The following is an 18,699-nucleotide window of genomic DNA, read 5'->3' as shown; positions in this document are numbered from 1 at the left end:
ATTACATTACACACAGTATACAGATCTGAGCCATACATACTGAGAACCTACTGTGTGCCAGATTCTCTGCTGGCTCTGGGGGATACCATGAACAAACAGAAAGACCAGTCCCTGTCCTCGTGGAGTCAACACGTTTTTGGGGAGGACAGACACTGAGCAAATGCCTGTAGTTGAGTAATTCAGTGGCAACTCTGCGCCTAGTGCTGCAAAGGAAAGCCGTGGGGTCTGAGGGGAGCACGGCCTGGGCAGAAACCTGCTCTGCAGCTCCAGGCGGAGGCACCCCAGCTGGCTAGGAGGAGCCACAGGACAGGCAGGGGCTGTGGGAGGGTGGGAAGCAGACGAGCAGCCAAGTGCATTCTGGACAGGGAACAGCAGATGTACAACGAGTGCAACGAGCAGGTGAATTCCAGAAAGTAAAAGAAGCCCAGGATGGCTCTAATACAGAGTTTCTGAAGGACAGACACTTAAGACAAGACTAGACAGGGAGGCAGGGCTGGAGTCTGATTACAGTACGCCTTTTAGGCCAAGTAAAAGAGGCAGTATTTCATTAAAATGAGCAATAAATAAATACAATAAGATGGACAATGGAAACTGTTAAGCTTGGGAGTAACATGATTCTCTTTGCATTTTTGGGAGACCACTCTGCCTACAACAGGGAGAGCTGACAGAAGGTGGCAGAGAATACATCTGAGAGACCACAGTGTAAGCTATCCAGGCAAGAGCTGACAGAGAAAAAACTACTGAGACATACTAAGAACTTTCTTTAAATGACTCACGATATTTACTAAGTCAATTATGTCAAACAAGCAGGATATTGCTAAAATGTGACAATCACTCAACTGAGATGTATTCAGGGTTGATTCCTTGCTATGAATTCTGAAAGAGAATGTGGACAGAATGAGATGAGAGGAAAGAAAGGAAAGAAGAGAGGAAACCTCATATGCTTTCTATGAGGCAATGAGAAGCTCAGGAAGTTGTTCTACGGTCAAAATACGCAATAGTGGGAGGGAGGGTAGAATCTGACCACAGACTGACGTGACAGTAAGAAAGGCCCATTAGCACACGGGCGGCGGGGGTGTGGCGTGGATGGTGGGGGTAGTGAGGAGAGAATAACCCCTGCCATGATGTAAGCTTTTCATATCTATTTTGTAAGTGATGAAAAAGTGTAGAGCATACCAAGTGTATGGATAACAGGATGAGATGGGAGGCACAAATGGACTGAACAGATAGAAACTGAGTGGGTAGTTTAGTCCAACTTTTGAAATAAAAAATACTTTCCAGATTAATGAAAAAATACATCATTGTAAGTTAAAATATTCTAGAATTAGAGAAGTTTTAAAAAACAGATTCTCTTCTTTTAGAAATAATCCTGTTTCTACTTTTCAATTGATTTTACTGACCAGAAAACAGGTTAGATTTGGATATATGGATTTTTATACCCTGATGAATTTCAAGCTTTACAGAGTTGGAATTCCTGGATTTTTGTCAAGAGAACAGAATCAATTACCAACCCAAACACTTCCCCTGCCGGTGGAGCCCTAATTGTACAGGAACCTCAGCAATCAATAGAGTTCCCAGAATCCAACACTCTGGTCCACAGATCAGCTTCTCAATCACATTCTGTACAAATCAATAAGCTGAAAGAGTTTCTAGTTTCCAGGGTCACCAAAAAAGGTCCTCTTTCCACTAAATGAATGTTCCTTAAAGCAAAACTAAGCAACACCAAAATACAACAAAAATCTCCTTCCTCCACCCCAATTGAAACCACTTCTTTCACTTACCAAAGCCAAATTGCAGGTTCTGAGACCTTATGAACACCTTCTCAGTTGAGGTCTCCTGAGATTTAAAAAATCTGCAGCTTGCTGGGGGATAATTTATTTCCCCTCATGTTTCACCACAGAGAAGGCAATGGCAACCCACTCCCGGTCCTCTTGCCTGGAGAATCCCATTGGGGATAGAGGAGCCTGGTGGGCTGCAGTCCATGGGGTCGTGAAGAGTTGGATAGGACTGAGTGATTTCCCTTTCACTTTTCACTTTCATGCACTGGAGAAGGAAATGGCAACCCACTCCAGTATGCTTGTCTGGAGAATCCCAGGGGCGGAGGAGCCTGGTGGGCTGCCATCTATGGGGTCGCACAGAATCAGACACGACTGATGCGACTTAGCAGCAGCAGCAGCATGTTTCACCATATACACTGCTTAAATGACATGACGGTTCCTCCATACACAAGACTGGGTATTGATGTTCTAGTGTCCATACCTACACATCCATCTCCAGCACCCTCTGGAACTGGAGGCTGCTATAAGCTCACACTGCAGCAGTGCCCACCCCCAGCCTGGTCCCCATCCCCAAGTACAGTACCTGGTAGCTGGAACAAAAAAATAAAAAGATCATACAAAGGTGTTTTGAGCTGAGTTATACACTCTGATGATCAAAGAACCTCAGAAAAACCCAGCTGGCTTCTGAAATCTGTCATCTAACAGGAGAACCAAAAGGGTTCTTATAAGTCCATATGAAGCCAGGGGACATTTTAAAATGCACTTCCTTTATAGCACAAGGATTTCAAAAGACAAAAGCCAGTGTCATTTTTGAGGAGCAGCCTCCCTGAGTACTGTTTCCATTATGCTGCCTGTTTCCATTATGGGCCCAATGCAATCAAATTAACCCAGCATAGTCTAGTTTGGTCTTTGTAACAAGTAATGTCCTTTATTAATTAATTAAAACAACAACCATTTTCAGTGAGAAAATTAAGAGTTTTTCTATAAATATGAAAACTGTGAGTTTACTTGCTACTAATAGGGCTCCTGCAATAACATGCAATGATTTCTTCCAGTCAATAGTGAAGGCTGCTGTGCCCTGCTCACAGTGTGCTTTTTGTCAGAAGAATTTCTGCTGCAACCCTAAGTCAGGTTCACCAGATGATGTGATGCTAGAAACAATAAACATCTAGAATGTTCCTCAGTTCTTATTTATAGAATAAAGCTTTTAGAAAAACTACTTAGGTGTTTTGCTGTTATAGTGTTTAGTGTCAAGAATTCAGGTCATGCAGACTGGCTAATCGGATTTTCTGAGCAGCACTGTCAAGTCAAGGATGTCCTGGAATTTGGGGACATAACCTGTAAGGCCCCTGTGGCTCATGAGATTGGGTTTTCTTAATGAAGTAATAAGTTAACTGATCAGACAACTGGATCTACATGGGAAAAAGTGAAATCAGAATCAAACTTGATTTGCTGACTGAGCAGATGGAAGCACATTTTGTGTTCCCTCCCCATCGCTGTACTGCTCTGAGCTCATGAGAATCACAGAGTTTGAAGGACCTCAGAGAAAGTTCATGGACTAGAAAGTCACAATGCCAAACAGGATGCAAACACAGTGGACGAATCTGTAACATACTCTGATGTTCTATACTGGTCTTTGTAAGACAGAGTGTCTGGATGCATCTGAATTACCAAGTGTCTGCCTTTTGAATTTGGCTCAGTTTTGAGAACTGACCTGCACCAAGGGTCAAACACTCCTGAAATTCTGGAACCAAGAATATGAATCTTGAGATCATCTTAAAATACTTTACCATTCCGTGGTAGTTCATCTGGCTCATTAAGAATATATTCATGAAATGACATCAAAATCAAAAAGAATAACTAAAGAGCCTCTTGATGAAAGAGGAGAGTGAAAAAGTTGACTTAAAACTCAACATTCAGAAAACTAAGATTGTGGCATCCAGTCGCATCACTTTATGGCAAACAGATGGGAAAACAATGCAAACAGTGACAGAATTTATTACTGGGGGGCTCCAAAATCACTGCAGATGGTGACTGTAGCCATGAAATTAAAAGACGCTTGTTCCTTGGAAGAAAAGCTATGACCAACCTAGACAGAATATTAAAAAGCAGAGACATTACTTTGCCAACAAAGGTCTGTCTAGTTAAAGCTATGGTTTTTCCAGTAGTAATGTATGGATGTGAGAGTTGAACTATAAAGAAAGCTGAGCGCTGAAGAATTGATGCTTTTGAACTGTGGTGTTTGAGAAGACTCTTGAGAATCCCTTGGACTGCAAGGAGATCCAACCAGTCCATCCTAAAGGAGATCAGTCCTGAATATTCACTGGAAGGACTGATGCTGAAGCTGAAGCTCTCGTACTTTGGCCACCTGATGTGAAGAGCTGACTCACTGGAAAAGACCCTGATGCTGGGAAAGACTGAAGGCAGGAGGAGAAGGGGATGGCAGAGGATGAGATGATTGGATGGCATCACCGACTCAATGAACATGAGTTTGAGCAAGCTCCAGCAGCTGGTGATGGACGGGGAGGCCTGGTGTATTGCAGTCCATGGGGTTGCAAAGAGTAAGACATGACTGACTGAACTGAACTCAACTAGGAATGTCAACCTATAATTGAGACATGCCATCATTCTTGAGGATGTCAGGGTATAAAGTACTATTATTTTTATGAATATTTAAAACTGTTTCATGATTAGTCCCAGACCAAAACCATAGTTCTTCTGCAAGAGTAAATTTTAAAATCTTTTTAATGAGCTTGCTTGCATTTTATCCTAAAAGAAGTTTATATAGCTAACAGAGTACATTCACTCTTATTTTCAATAGAAATCGACATGCACTATAGATACAAATACACTTGTGATCACGCGCTCTGAGAATAAACATGGGCCAGTTTCACTCTATAGTAAGTTCTTTACTTACTGACAGGGCACGTAAGTGCCCAAAGAGAGAAAAGTAAGGTAAATACTTCTATATTTTCCTGAACCTATCCAGATTTTGAGATATAATAGAACAACGACAAAGTTCTAAGGGGAAAAATCCAAAATACAGCATAAAAAAGCTAAGCTGAAACCCTTTATCTTGGCTTAGTCATTTAATGTTAGCCTAAAACTCATGAGATAAAGTGTTCTAGGAAAGATAAAGATTTAATGCCTTATAAATGGGGCAAGGTGTTCATGAGACTCATTATCCTAAGAAAATGTATAGCTTCAAAATATAAACATGGTCCTAAGGGTATCAATAAGTCATAAAGTCATAACAGTTCTGAGGACAAGAACGGGAATTTCAGAGACATTTCCAGCTGTTGAGGTCAGTATCAGGAAACACAAAGCTTCCACAAAGAAACCTTGGTCCCTTTTTCAAAGAGGAACACGAAAGTTAGGACTCATGGTCCTTCTGAGGTATGCTCACCCACCCATACCTAGAGCAAAGTATGGGATATCTAGTATTAGTCAATACCTAAACTGAATATTAAGAATAACATAATGAGACCAAAAAAAAAAAAAAAGAGAGAGAGAGAGAGACCAAATGTAAGTGTACTCGACAAATTATCTATTTTTTTTTTTCTTTTCAAACAAATGACTTTACAGCAAAATAACCGAGCTATCATCTACATGTCTGTACAGTTAGTTCCTTTATCTGTCTTCTTCTCTCTGCTAACACATCTTAAGCTTTGCTATTCAGAGCAGAGAAAGAACCCACAGAGGGAAGGATCACACAGAGGCTCTCTCCTCTGTCCCTAAAGCTTTTAACAACTGTGACTAGACATAAAGCCTGTTCTTCAACATAACTTTAATCTTATCTGGTTCAAAATGTAGCCTCAATCATGCGCATACATGAGGCTTTTACCACATTTGGAGGAGCATGGCTAGACTCCGGCCCCTGGAATGAAGCGAGATCAGCCACCCGGCTGGTCCACTGCTCTTCCAGAACGATATGTTTAGTTTACAGTAAGTTTGGCATTTATGGGATCTCAGAGGTGTAAACAGCCAGATCATTACAGACTTTTAGAAGAAAGAACGTGAAGGGAAGAATAAAGAATTCTAGTCTGAGCTGTGTGAACAGAAGCCATGTGGTCTCATGCAAGCCACTTCAGCCTCAGGTTTCTTATCTGCCGAGTAGGAGTGATGAAGCCCTGCCCTCATAAAGCTGTTGTAAATTCTTTAAAATGCTATATAAGTGAGATATTACTATGTACCTTCAGTGAGAGGTACTCTATATTTAGGAGACGTTTTGAAAAGATGTACTAGCAAAATAGGCATATCTTCAGAAAGAAGATTGTACACAACATGTTTTGGAAGTGAAATCCTCTTTGAGGTAATTTGCCTGGTTTGTTTAGTTCATATTCTGAGTAGAAAGCCAATGAAATTCATAAGACCAAAAGTTCCAAGAAACCCCAGGAGCAGGATCTGTCTTCTGTCTTGTCTTTAACAAGTAACCAGTGGCTCTGGCTTTTTCCCAGTCCCATCTTTCTTTTCTCCTAATGTAATATTCTTGCTCCTTTTTATTCTGGGATTACAGTATTGCTCTGAACTTTCTTCTTTGGTCTAGAAAGACCTCTCCTATAATGATGAGAAGTCCTTAAACATATATCAATATTATTTGCAATTACACTTCATCGAGTCTTCTCACAGAAGGGAAACACATTCAATCTCACCTAACCCTATTTAAAAACATCCTAAATGACTCAAAATCATATATAATCAGGCAAGGAAGAACCTAACTCTTCACCTCTAGACCCCAGATCTCCAGAGTGAAGCGGGTCAAACAGAAGCAGAACGTCTATGGACCTGCTGGATGAAACAAGAGTAACGGAATCGGTATTGACTTGGACTCAGGGGATACAGAGAACCTCATGGCTCTTTCACATTGGGAAATTTCTTGAAAGAGACACCTTCAGCCCACAGCCATCATGACCCAGAGTGCTCACCTGCTTTAGTAGCTGCTATAACAATTAATGAACTCTGCAAAGATATGCCATGCTAATGACATCGTTATTAAAACGGAATGCCTATTGAATTAAAGGAAGCATTATATACCAAATAAATTTCTATGACCAATTAATTCTTATACCCTTACCTATTACTTTTTAAGTTAAAATGACAATTCTTATAATAGTATGCCAAACTGGCCATAAAAACAAAGACATATAGAGAGATTTTGCCCTTGAAAATATCTCTCACCTTAAAAATTAAAGTAGAAGAGTATCATCTTCTATGGATTTTTATAGAAGCAACTTTTAATAAAAACTGTTCTAAAGATATAGAGTCAAGATTTTACCTGATTAATTTGACCACTTCCAGCTCCTCGACAGTTGGTGGAGAAGTCAGCTTCAGGAAAACCATGTCAAACGTGCAGTCATCCACAAGTGCTGCTGCCCTCTTCACATCACTAATGATGACGGTGACTTTTGCTATATTTGAAAATAATTTCTGTACAGTATCAGCCAGGTACTTAACTGTGACATCGCCCACTAATAAGAGGTCTATATTTGCCTGAAAGAAAAGGAAAAGAGCAGCCACACAATTAATGTCTAGGCATAGAGAATAACTCATCATGCATGAGAAAATAAATAAAGGTAACAAAGAAGTCATCATGTATGAGAAAATAAATAAAGGTTACAAACAGCCAATGACTGACTATTAAGCTGGACTGAATGGCCAACTATAAGCATACATCAAGGGCATCATATCCTTGGAACCTAGGTGTTGAACAGATTTGAAAGTCATGCTATTTTAAAAAGTTTTGCTCGCAAATACCATTCTACTGTGGTTGTCCTACAAGTCTCTTTCTCATCCTATTAACAATAGATAAGATTCTTTTTGTCCAGTTCTCCAATTGTCCACTCTACTGGTAAACCTGTTTATTAATGAGAGAAACCAGCTGGTGCCTTTCCCACATGATCTGTGTGTGTGTGTATTTGTGTATGTGTGTATATATGTGTACCCTACATCCAAGGAGCGGCAGCTGCGCAGGTGCAGGAGGGCCGAGAGGAGCTATTCCACGTTCAAGGTCAGGAGGGGGGGCCGTGAGGAGATGCCCCTCATCCAAGGCAAGAAGCAGCAGCTGTGCTTTGCTGGAGCAGCTGTGAAGAGATACCCACATCCAAGGGAAGAGAAACCCAAGTAAGACGGTAGGTGTTGCGAGAGGGTATCAGAGGGCAGACATACTGAAACCATAATCACAGAAAACTAGCCAATCTGATCACATGGACCACAGCCTTGTCTAACTCAATGAAACTAAGCCATGCCGTGTGGGGCCACCCAAGACAGCCGGGTCATGGTGGAGACGTCTGACAGAATGTGGTTCACTGGAGAAGGGAATGGCAAATCACTTCCATATTCTTGCCTTGAGAACCCCATGAACAGTATGAAAAGGCAAAAAGATAGGACACTGAAAGATGAACTCCCCAGGTTGGTAGGTGCCCAATATGCTATTGGAGATCAGTGGAGAAATAACTCCAGAAAGAATGAAGAGATGGAGCCAAAGCAAAAACAACACCCAGCTGTGGATGTGACTGGTGATAGAAGCAAGGTCCGATGCTGTAAAGAGCAATATTGCATAGGAACCTGGAATGTTAGGTCCATGAATCAAGACAAATTGGAAGTGGTCAAACAGGAGAATGCAAGAGTGAACGTCGACATTCTAGGAATCAGCAAACTGAAATGGACTGGAATGGGTGAATTTAACTGATGACCATTATATCTACTACAGTGGGCAGGAATCCCTTAGAAGAAATGGAGTAGCCATCATGGTCAACAAGAGAGTCTGAAATGCAGTACCTGGATGCAATCTCAAAAACGACAGAATGATCTCTGTTCCAAGGCAAACCGTTCAATATGAGAGTAATCCAAGCCTATGCCCCAACCAGTAACACTGAAGAAGCTTAAGTTGAATGGTTCTATGAAGACCTACAAGACCTTTTAGAACTAACACCCCCAAAAGATATCCTTTTCATTATAGGGGACTGGAATGCAAAAGTAGGAAATCAAGAAATACCTGGAGTAATGGGCAAATTTGGCCTTGGAGTACAGAATGAAGCAAGGCAAAGGCTCATAGAGATTTGCCAAGAGAATGCACCGGTCATAGCAAACACCCTCTTCCAACAACACAAGAGAAGACTCTATACATGGACATCACCAGATGGTCAACACCAAAATCAGATTGATTATATTCTTTGCAGCTAAAGATGGAGAAGCTCTATACAGTCAGCAAAAATAAGACTGGGAGCTGACTGTGGCTCAGATCATGAACTCCTTATTGCCAAATTCAGACTTAAATTGAAGAAAGTAGGGAAAACCACTAGACCATTCAAGTATGACCTAAATCAAATCCCTTATGATTATACAGTGGAAGTGAGAAATAGATTTAAGGGACTAGATCTGATAGACTGGAAGTGAGATATAGATTTAAGGGACTAGATCTGATAGACCGAGTGCCTGATGAACTATGGACGGAGGTTTGTGACACTGTACAGGAGACAGGGATCAAGCCCATCCCCATGGAAAAGAAATGCAAAAAAGCAAAATGGCTGTCTGAGGAGGCCTTACAAATAGCTGTGAAAAGAAGAGAAGCGAAAAGCAAAGGAGAAAAGGAAAGATATTCCCATTTGAATGCAGAGTTCCAAAGAACAGCAAGGAGAGATAAGAAAGCCTTCCTCAGCGATCAATGCAAAGAAATAGAGGAAAATAACAGAATGGGAAAGACTAGAGATCTCTTCAAGAAAATTAGAGATACCAAGGGAACACTTTAAGCAAAGATGGGCTCGATAAAGGACAGAAATGGTACAGACCTAACAGAAGCAGAAAATATTAAGAAGAGGTGGCAAGAATACACAGAAGAACTCTACAAAAAAGATCTTCACGACCCAGATAGTCACGATGGTGTGATGACTCACCTAGGGCCAGACATCCGGGAATGTGAAGTCAAGTGGGCTTTAGGAAGCACCACTATGAACAAAGCTAGTGGAGGTGATGGAATTTTAGTTGAGCTATTTCAAATCCTGAAAGATGATGCTGTGAAAGTGCTGCACTCAATATGCCAGCAAATGTGGGAAACTCAGCAGTGGCCACAGGACTGGAAAAGGTCAGTTTTCATTCCAATCCCAAAGAAAGACAATGCCAAAGAATGCTCAAACTACCACACAATTGCACTCATCTCACACACTAGTAAAGTAATGCTCAAAATTCTCCAAGCCAGGCTTCAGCAATACATGAACCATGAACTTCCAGATGTTCAAACTGGTTTTAGAAAAGACAGAGGAACCAGAGATCAAATTGCCAACATCCGCTGGATCATCGAAAAAGCAAGAGAGTTCCAGAAAAACATCTATTTCTGCTTTATTGACTATCAGCCAAAGCCTTTGACTGTGTGGATCACAACAAACTGTGGAAAATTCTTCAAGAGATGGGAATACCAGACCACCTGACCTGTCCCTTGAGAAATCTGTATTCAGGTCAGGAAGCAACAGTTAGAATTGGACATGGAACAACAGACTGGTTCCAAATAGGAAAAGGAGTACATCAAGGCTGTATATTGTCACTGTGCTTATTTAACTTACATGCAGAGTACATCATGAGAAACACTGGGCTGGATGAAGCACAAGCTGGAATCAAGATTGCCGGGATAAATGTGAATAATCTCAGATATGCAGATGACACGTCAACCCTTATGGCAGAAAGTGAAGAAGAACTAAAGAGCCTCTTGATGAAAGTGAAAGAGGAGAGTGAAAAAGTTGGCTTAAAGCTCAACATTCAGAAAACTAAGATCATGGCATCTGGTCCCATCACTTCATGGGAAATAGATGGGGAAACAGTGCAAATGGTGGCAGACTTTATTTTTTTGAGCTCCAAAATCACTGCAGATGGTGACTGCAGCCATGAATTAAAAGATGCTTACTCCTTGGAAGGAAAGTTATGACCAACCTACAACACAGCATATTAAAAAGCAGAGACATTAAGTTTGCCAACAAAGGTCCGGCTAGTCAAGGATATGGCTCTTCCAGTAGTCACGTATGGATGTGAGAGTTGGACTGTGAAAGAAAGCTGAGCGCCGAAAAATTGATGCTTTTGAACTGTGGTGTTGGAGAAGACTCTTGAGAGGCCCTTGTACTGCAAGGAATCCAACCAACCAGTCCATCCTAAAGGAGATCAGTCCTGGGTGTTCATTGGAAGGACTAATGTTGAAGCTGAAGTTCCAATACTTTGCCCACCTCAAGGGAAGCATTCCTGATGCTGGGAGGGATTGGGGGCAGGAGGAGAAGGGGACGACAGAGGATGAGATGGCTGGATGGCATCACCGACTTGATGGACATGAGTTTGAGTAAACTCCGGGAGTTGGTGATGGAGAGGGAGGCCTGGCGTGCTGCGATTCATGGGGTCAGAAAGAGTCGGACATGACTGAGCGACTGAACTGAACTGTATGGGTGTGTATATATATGTGTGTGTGTGTGCGTGCACATATATATATGTATATATACATATGTATATACATGTATATATGTACAAAATATGCTTTTATTTAACAGTGATTACAATGTACAAGTTTCATATTTGAGAAAGAACTCTCCACAAAATTTTTACTTGAAGATGTTGAATGTCCTGGATGAAAGCATTTATTAGGTGTTTAGAAATTTTAAAGTTTCTCTCTTAATACTACTTTCTAATTTATACAAGTTTATATGCTTATTTTAAATGATTACTATTTAGATGACATCTAAATAAAAGGTATTAGTAGAAAACAAAATGTTTTTAGATAGAAAATTAAAATTTCATCAAAGGCTCCAGAAAGATAGTTTAGCAAATAGCATGGCCTTTGCAGTCTTGCTGTTGAGAAAATATGGTTTTTTTTCCACTTAAAAAATTTTAATTGGAATATACCATTGATTTTGATGAAACACACATTTCAAAGAACTGAGAAGGATTTAAATCCCCTAATTCTAAGAAATACTCAAACCAAACCCTTTCTTTGAAAGGAATATACGTGCTATTCAAATTCCAAGATTAGGAACCAAAAAGGTTCTTTATTTTCATTTGGGGATATTTTCAAGCACATTTAGTTAGAAAAAACAGAATTTCCATCTTAATCTTTCATTTCTGTGTTTTATTCTACACAGATATTAAATACAACCTAACAAAAATATCAAAGAACAGCATTAATGAATAAACTAAATTTTTCTTAGTAGTTTCAAATGCCATATATATGTACTATGTAAGTGTGTATGTATGTAAATTTTGGGGGACTTCATTCTGATGCATTGATCTATTTGCCTATTCCTGGTTAACAGCACACTAATTACTAGCTCTTTATGTTTTATATTTGCTAGAGCATATGGTTCCCTCTTTACTATTTTCTATTTGGTCCTTAGATATTTTCTCACAATGTCTCTTCCTACAGAATTTTATCATCAGCTTGTCAAGTTCCATAAGGAGTCCTGTTGAAATTTTGATTAAGGTTGGCATTTACTTTTAAGATTAATTAGGGACTATCATTATGGTATTACATCTCCCTATTTAGGAAGTATGACTCAGAGAAATCCAGTCTTATGTTGTTCATTTTTGTTGTTGTTCAGTGGCTGAGTCATGTCTGACTCTGCAACCCCATGGACCACAGCACGCCAAAATTCCCTGTCCTTCACCATCTCTCAGTTTGCTCAAACTCAAGTTCGTTGAGTCGGTGATGCCATCTAACCATCTCCTCTTCTGTCCTCCCCTTCTCCTGCATTCAGTCTCTCCCAGCATCAGGGTCTTTTCCAGTGAGTCAGCTCATCACATCAGGTGGCCAAAATATTGGACCTTTAGTTTTCTAGTTACCTTCACATAGATTTTTCAAGTGTCTTCACACATTGATTCCTAGATTTTTCAAGATTTCAGAATCAATGTGAAAGAGATATATTTTCTCTATACTTCCTGATTGATTGTAGTTGACTAAGAGAAGTATTATCAATTACTGTATAAGGAATTTGCTTCAAGTACTCTTACATACTCTCCATTTAGTTTCAATATTTTTTAGCTGATTCTTCAATTTCCTTGATAGGTTATCATATAGTTTTTAAAAATGACATCTTTATCCCTGTCTCCAGAATTTATGCCTTTTACTTATTGATATTAAAGCATGGCTAGGACATTCAAAGGACTTTCCAGGTGGCGCTAGTGGTAAAGAACCTGCCTGCCAATGCAGGAGACATAAGAGATGTGGGTTTGATCCCTGGGTTGGGAAGATCCCCTGGAGGAGGGCAGCAACCCACTCCAGTATTCTTGCCTGGAGAATCCCATGGACAGAGGAGCCAAGAGGGCTATAGTCCATAGGATTGCAGAGTCGGATACAACTGAAGCGACTTCACACACACACAGGACATTCAAAACAACAATAAATAGCAGCAGTGAACTGAGCATGCACGTCTTGTTCCTGACTTTCTATAATGGGAATATTTCAAATGTTTTTACTACTGAAGGTCAATACCCTTTACCAACTTAAATAGTTCTCTATTTGGAGGCTAAGAATTTTAAATCAGAAATGGGTGTTAAAATTTATCAACAGCTTTTTCAGTATCAACATGACTGTGTTTTTTTTTTCTCCTATCATCCATTAGTGAATTACATTAATAGATTTCCTAAAGTCAAGCCATCATTGAATTACTGGGATAAACCTATGCTTAATGCAGACAGATTCATTTATTTTATTTTTGATTTCTACATCTATGTTCATAAGTAAAACTGGATATAATTTTGTTTTATGGTACTGACTTATCTGGCTTGGGTATCAAGGTTATGCTAGCCATGAAGAAATAGAAAGCTTCAAAATTATTCTATGATCTTGAACATTTCACAAAACAAGAAATTATTGGCTTCTTGAAGTTTGGATAAAACTTGTCTGTGAAATCTTGGCTTGAAGTCACTTTATAAAGTCAAGTTTTAGACTGCCTGCTTTGTTCCTTAATGCTTACTAGTAAAATAAGTGTTATTTTAAACACCTATATAATGAAGTTTTTGTCAAGTGGTTAGTGGTTTTTTCTTTTTTTAATTTTGGGGGCTATTGACTCATTTCTTGTTTCAGTGCATTGTCATCAGTGGATGTACCCAACATGATTCCTACTTTTTAGAACTGGTTGGTATTTTCTCTGTGACTTAATATACAATGTTTAATGTTACAGGGATACTTTAAAAAAACTGCATATATTCCATTGGGCATATAGTCTTTACATAGCTTTCAGATTAAACTTGTTCATTGCTGTCTCACTTACTTGAGGTCTACTTGATCTTTCAGTTTATGAAGCAGATGTATAAATTGTCCCTCTCTAAATATGGTTTGTCAACTTATCAATTTCTCTAACTATAGACTCTATGTATAACTATGGATTAGGTACATAAAGCTTCCTAATAATTTCATATATTCATATAAATATGTAATACTTAATATATACTATGTAGTGATCTATGTTTATTCAGTATGTATTATAAATATCATATATTGCTAACTACATTGAGAATAAACTATATATAAAATATATCTTTGTTTTTTTAATGCTTTTCATCTGTAATTTTATTTTTTTCTGATATTCAGCAGTTAGTTTTTTGCATCCCTTTGAGGCTTTCTATATCATTTTGATTTTGTATGAATTTTGCAAGTAACCTATATTTGAATTTTTTGTTTTTTCCATCAGATTTCAGTTTTTTATACATAATTACTGAGTTTTTAATAAGTAATTACATTAATGGCACTTGTTAATGAGCATTAGCTAATTAAGGTAATCAATATAATGTAATTAATTAACTAACATTAATTAATTGTGAAACATTTATAACTTAAAATGAAATGGTCTTATTCCTTTCATTTGTTATCTCAGGTTTTCCATTCACTGTAACTTTCTCTTTTCCCAAGCTTTCTGTTAGGCTGAGCAAATTTTCCTTTTCCCTCCTGTCCCTCCTACAATGTTTTAAGAGTTAAAACTCCTTATTTATGTTCTTTGGTGGCATTAGGGTTCACAATTCAATGCTGGTTTTCTAATCAAAATACTCCAACAGGTTATAATCTCTTTATCTCTGAACTCTGAAGATACTGGGTCATTGACTTCTTGCATCCAGAGTTGCTGATGAAAAGAAAAGGCTGCCTTGCTTTTCTTTTAGGGCTTTTCTCTCATGCTGTGGACTCTGATTGTTTTCTAGGATGTGTCTGGGTATGGGTCTTACTCAGCTCACTTGGCACTCACTGGATCTTCAGCTCTAGAAAGTTCCTCCTATTATTTCTTTGGTCATTTCCTCCCTTCTGTTGTCTCTGTCCTTAGGAACAGTCTGTGAGATGCTGGTCTTCCTAAATTGATCCTTCATGTCTCAACTTCTGAGAGACAAGTTTTTGTTCATATTACTAGCTCAGGCTTTAGTCCTATTCTAAAGATTTTTACAATTTCAGTTAATTTAATGTGAATTGCTCATTTCTAATATTTTTTCCTCTAATAATTGATCATAGTCTGCTATTTTTAGGATATGATATCCCCTCTAAAGATACAAATTAGAAATTTTAAAAGTTTTTCCTACCACCTTTATCACCTATCCCTGGAACAGCTGTCTGCCATTCTTGGTTATCCAAACATAAAATATGAATCAAGGACTCAGCTGAAATAGTGTGAGCAGTTTCCCCTGACGGTGGGGTGGTCTGCTTCCCCAGTCACTACTTCTTTTAAAGGAACCACCGACTGTGGGTTTGATGTAAGCGGGAGGGATGGTGGAAGAAAGGCTGGAGGGCAGAGACCGGGACTGGCTATTTGTCTAAATAAAGGCAGCTTGACTCTAAAAACCAAGCACTCTGTTTTCCCTCCGGGATAGAGATAGCTGCCTTTCCTTCCATTTTTGTCAGCTGGAGACCTCTGGAAACACCCAATATCAGGATCCCGTGGCTCAGATAGAGTTCATTTTCCTTAGAAAAAGCAGTGCCTGGGTCTGGCTCTTGGCTTGTAAGCTCCATGCTCTGGCTGTAGTAAGAATGAAAGGGGAGAGTCCCGAGTAAAGAACTCCAGGGTCCCAGCTGGCCCAGGGTTCTGCAGATGGCTAATTCTTTACTAGGGAAGCGCCCTTGGGCCCATTTCATGTTCCTTCCTGCTAACATTCTGCCTGGACTGTCGCTAGAATTGTTTCACCTGGGCATTATTTCTCTTCTCCATGTCTTTTAAGCTGTGGGGGTTTTTTCTACTTTTGTTTTAGTGGCAATTTCATTCTTCCATCTGCTTTCTAAATTTCAAGCTTTCTTGCGTTTTTTTTTTTTTTTAATGCTCAGATCTTCTTCAAATCAAGATCCCATTAAGGACTAAGCATTACATTTGGTTGTTATTAATATATGTCTGAGCCACAGTCAGCTCCCAGTCTTGTTTTTGCTGACTGTATAGAACTTCTCCATCTTTGGCTGCAAAGAATATAATCAATCTGATTTTGGTATTGACCATCTGGTGATGTCCATGTATAGAGTCTTCTCTTGTGTTGTTGGAAGAGGATGTTTGCTATGACCAGTGAGTTCTCTTGGCAAAACTCTGTTAGCCTCTGCCCTGTTTCATTCTGTACTCCAAGGTCAAATTTGCCCATTACTCCAGGTATTTCTTGACTTCCTACTTTTGCATTCTAGTACCCCACAATGAAAAGCACATCTTTTTGGGGTGTTAGTTCTAGAAGTTCTTGTAGGTCTTCATGGAACCATTCAACTTCAGCTTCTTCAGCATTACTGGTCGGGGCAGACTTGGATTACTGTGATACTGAATGGTTTGCCTTGGAAACAAAAAGAGATCATTCTGTCGTTTTTGAGACTGTATTCAAGTACTGCATTTTGGACTCTTTTATTGAGGGTTACTCCATTTCTTCTAAGGAACTCTTGCCCACAGTAGTAGATATAATGGCCATCTGAGTTAAATTCACCCATTCCAGTCCATTTCAGTTTGCTGATTCCTAAAATGTCAACGTTCACTCTTGCCATCTCCTGTTCAACCACTTCCAATTTGCCTTGATTCATGGACCTAACATTCCAGGTTCCTATGCAATATTGCTCTTTACAGCATCGGACTTTACTTCCATCACCAGTCACATCCACAACTGGGTGTTGTTTTTGCTTTGGTTCCATCTCTTCATTCTTTCTGGAGTTCTCCACTGATCTCCAGTAGCATATTGGGCACCTACTGACCTGGGGAGTTCATCTTTCAGTGTCCTGTCTTTTTGCCTTTTCATACTGTTCATGGGGTTCTCAAGGCAAGAATACTGAAGTGGTTTGCCATTCCCTTCTCCAGTGGACCACATTTTGTCAGAACTCTCCACCATGACCTGTCCATCTTGGGTGGCCCTACATGGCATGGCTCATAGTTTCATTGAGTTAGACAAAGGCTGTGGTCCATGTGATCAGATTGGTTAGTTTTCTGTGATTGTGGTTTTCAGTCTGTCTGCCCTCTGATGGAGAAGGGTAAGAAGCTTATGGAAGCTTCTTGATGGAAGAGACTGACTGAGGGGGAACTGGGTCTTATTCTGATGGGGGGGCCACCCACAGTAAATCTTTAATCCAATATTTGGTTGAAGGATGGGGCTGTGTTTCCTCCCAGTTATTTGCCCTGAGGCCAAACTATGGTGGAGGTAATGAAGATAATGGCGACCTCCTTCAAAAGGTCCCATGCAGGCACTGCTATACTCAGTGCCCCCAACCCTGCAGCAGGCCACTGCCAACCCACGCCTCCACCAGAGACTCCTGGACACTCACGGGCAAGTTTGGGTCAAAATTCTCCAAGTCAGGCTTCAACAGTAAATGAACCATGAATTTCTAGATGTTCAAGCTGGATTTAGAAAAGACAGAGGAACCAGAGATCAAATTGCCAACATCCGTTGGATCATCTGAAAAAGCAAGAGAATTCCAGAAAAACATCTACTTCTGCTTTATTGACTATGCCAAAACCTTTGACTATGTGGATCACAACAAACTGTGGAAAATTCTTCAAGAGATGGGAATACCAGACCACCTGACCTGCCTCCTGAGAAATCTGTATGCAGGTCAAGAAACAACAGTTAGAACTGGACATGGAACAACAGACTGGTTCCAAATCGGGAAAGGAGTATGTCAAGGATGCACATCATCTCTCTGCTTATTTAACTTATATACAGGGTACATCATGAGAAATGGCGGGCTGGATGAAGCACAAGATGGAATCAAGACTGCCGGGAGAAATATAAAAACCTCAGATATGCAGATGACAACACCCTTATGGTAGAAAGCAAAGAAGAATTAAAGAGCATCTTGATGAAAGTGAAAGAGAGTGAAAAAGTTGGCTTAAAACTCAACATTCAGAAAACTAAGATCATGGTATCCAGTTCCATCACTTCATGGCAAATAGATGTGGGAAACAGTGGAAACAGTGTCAGACTTTATTTTGGGGGGCTCCAAAATCACTGCAGATGGTGACTGCAGCCATGAAATTAAAAGACACTTACTCCTTGGAAGGAAAGTTATGACCAACCTAGACAGCATATTAAAAAGCAGAGACATTACTTCGCCAACAGAAGTCCATCTGGTCAAGGCTATGGTTTTTCCAGTGGTCATGTATGGATGTGAGAGCTGAACTATAAAGAAAGCTGAGTGCTGAAGAATTGATGCTTTTAAACTGTGGTGTTGGAGAAGACTCTTGAGAGTCCCTTGGACTGCAACAAGATCAAACCAGTCAATCTTAAAGGAAATCAGTCCTAAATATTCATTGGAAGGATTGATGCTGAAGGTAAAGCTCCAATCCTTTATCCACCTGATGTGAAGAACTGACTCCTTGGAAAAGACCCTGATATTGGGAAAGACTGAAGGCAGGAGGAGAATGCGACAAGAGAGGATGAGATGGTTAGATGGCATCACCGATTCAATGGACATGAGTTTGAGTAAGCTCTGGGAGTTGGTGATGGACAGAAAAGTCTGGCTTGCTGC

General features: G+C 39.9%; 1 protein-coding gene across 3 annotated transcripts in view; it reads right to left on the bottom strand.

Moving 5' to 3' along the window:
- The window catches only part of SOHLH2 (spermatogenesis and oogenesis specific basic helix-loop-helix 2), a 65,147-nt gene that overhangs the window by 19,488 nt on the left and 26,960 nt on the right, over window positions 1–18,699 (bottom strand). For all 3 annotated transcript variants that reach the window (XM_070463145.1, XM_020914573.2, XM_020914572.2), the window contains one exon: window positions 7,054–7,268. In XM_070463145.1, the coding sequence (XP_070319246.1) occupies window positions 7,054–7,118 (65 nt within the window). In that variant the 5' untranslated portion in view covers window positions 7,119–7,268. The remainder of the gene's footprint in view (window positions 1–7,053; window positions 7,269–18,699) is intronic.

The sequence above is a fragment of the Odocoileus virginianus genome, unplaced genomic scaffold (genome assembly GCF_023699985.2).
Source record: "Odocoileus virginianus isolate 20LAN1187 ecotype Illinois unplaced genomic scaffold, Ovbor_1.2 Unplaced_Scaffold_35, whole genome shotgun sequence".
Lineage (NCBI taxonomy): Eukaryota > Metazoa > Chordata > Mammalia > Artiodactyla > Cervidae > Odocoileus > Odocoileus virginianus.
The sequence above is the reverse complement of the archived record's forward strand: the minus strand, read 5'-3'. Positions and strand labels throughout refer to the sequence as shown.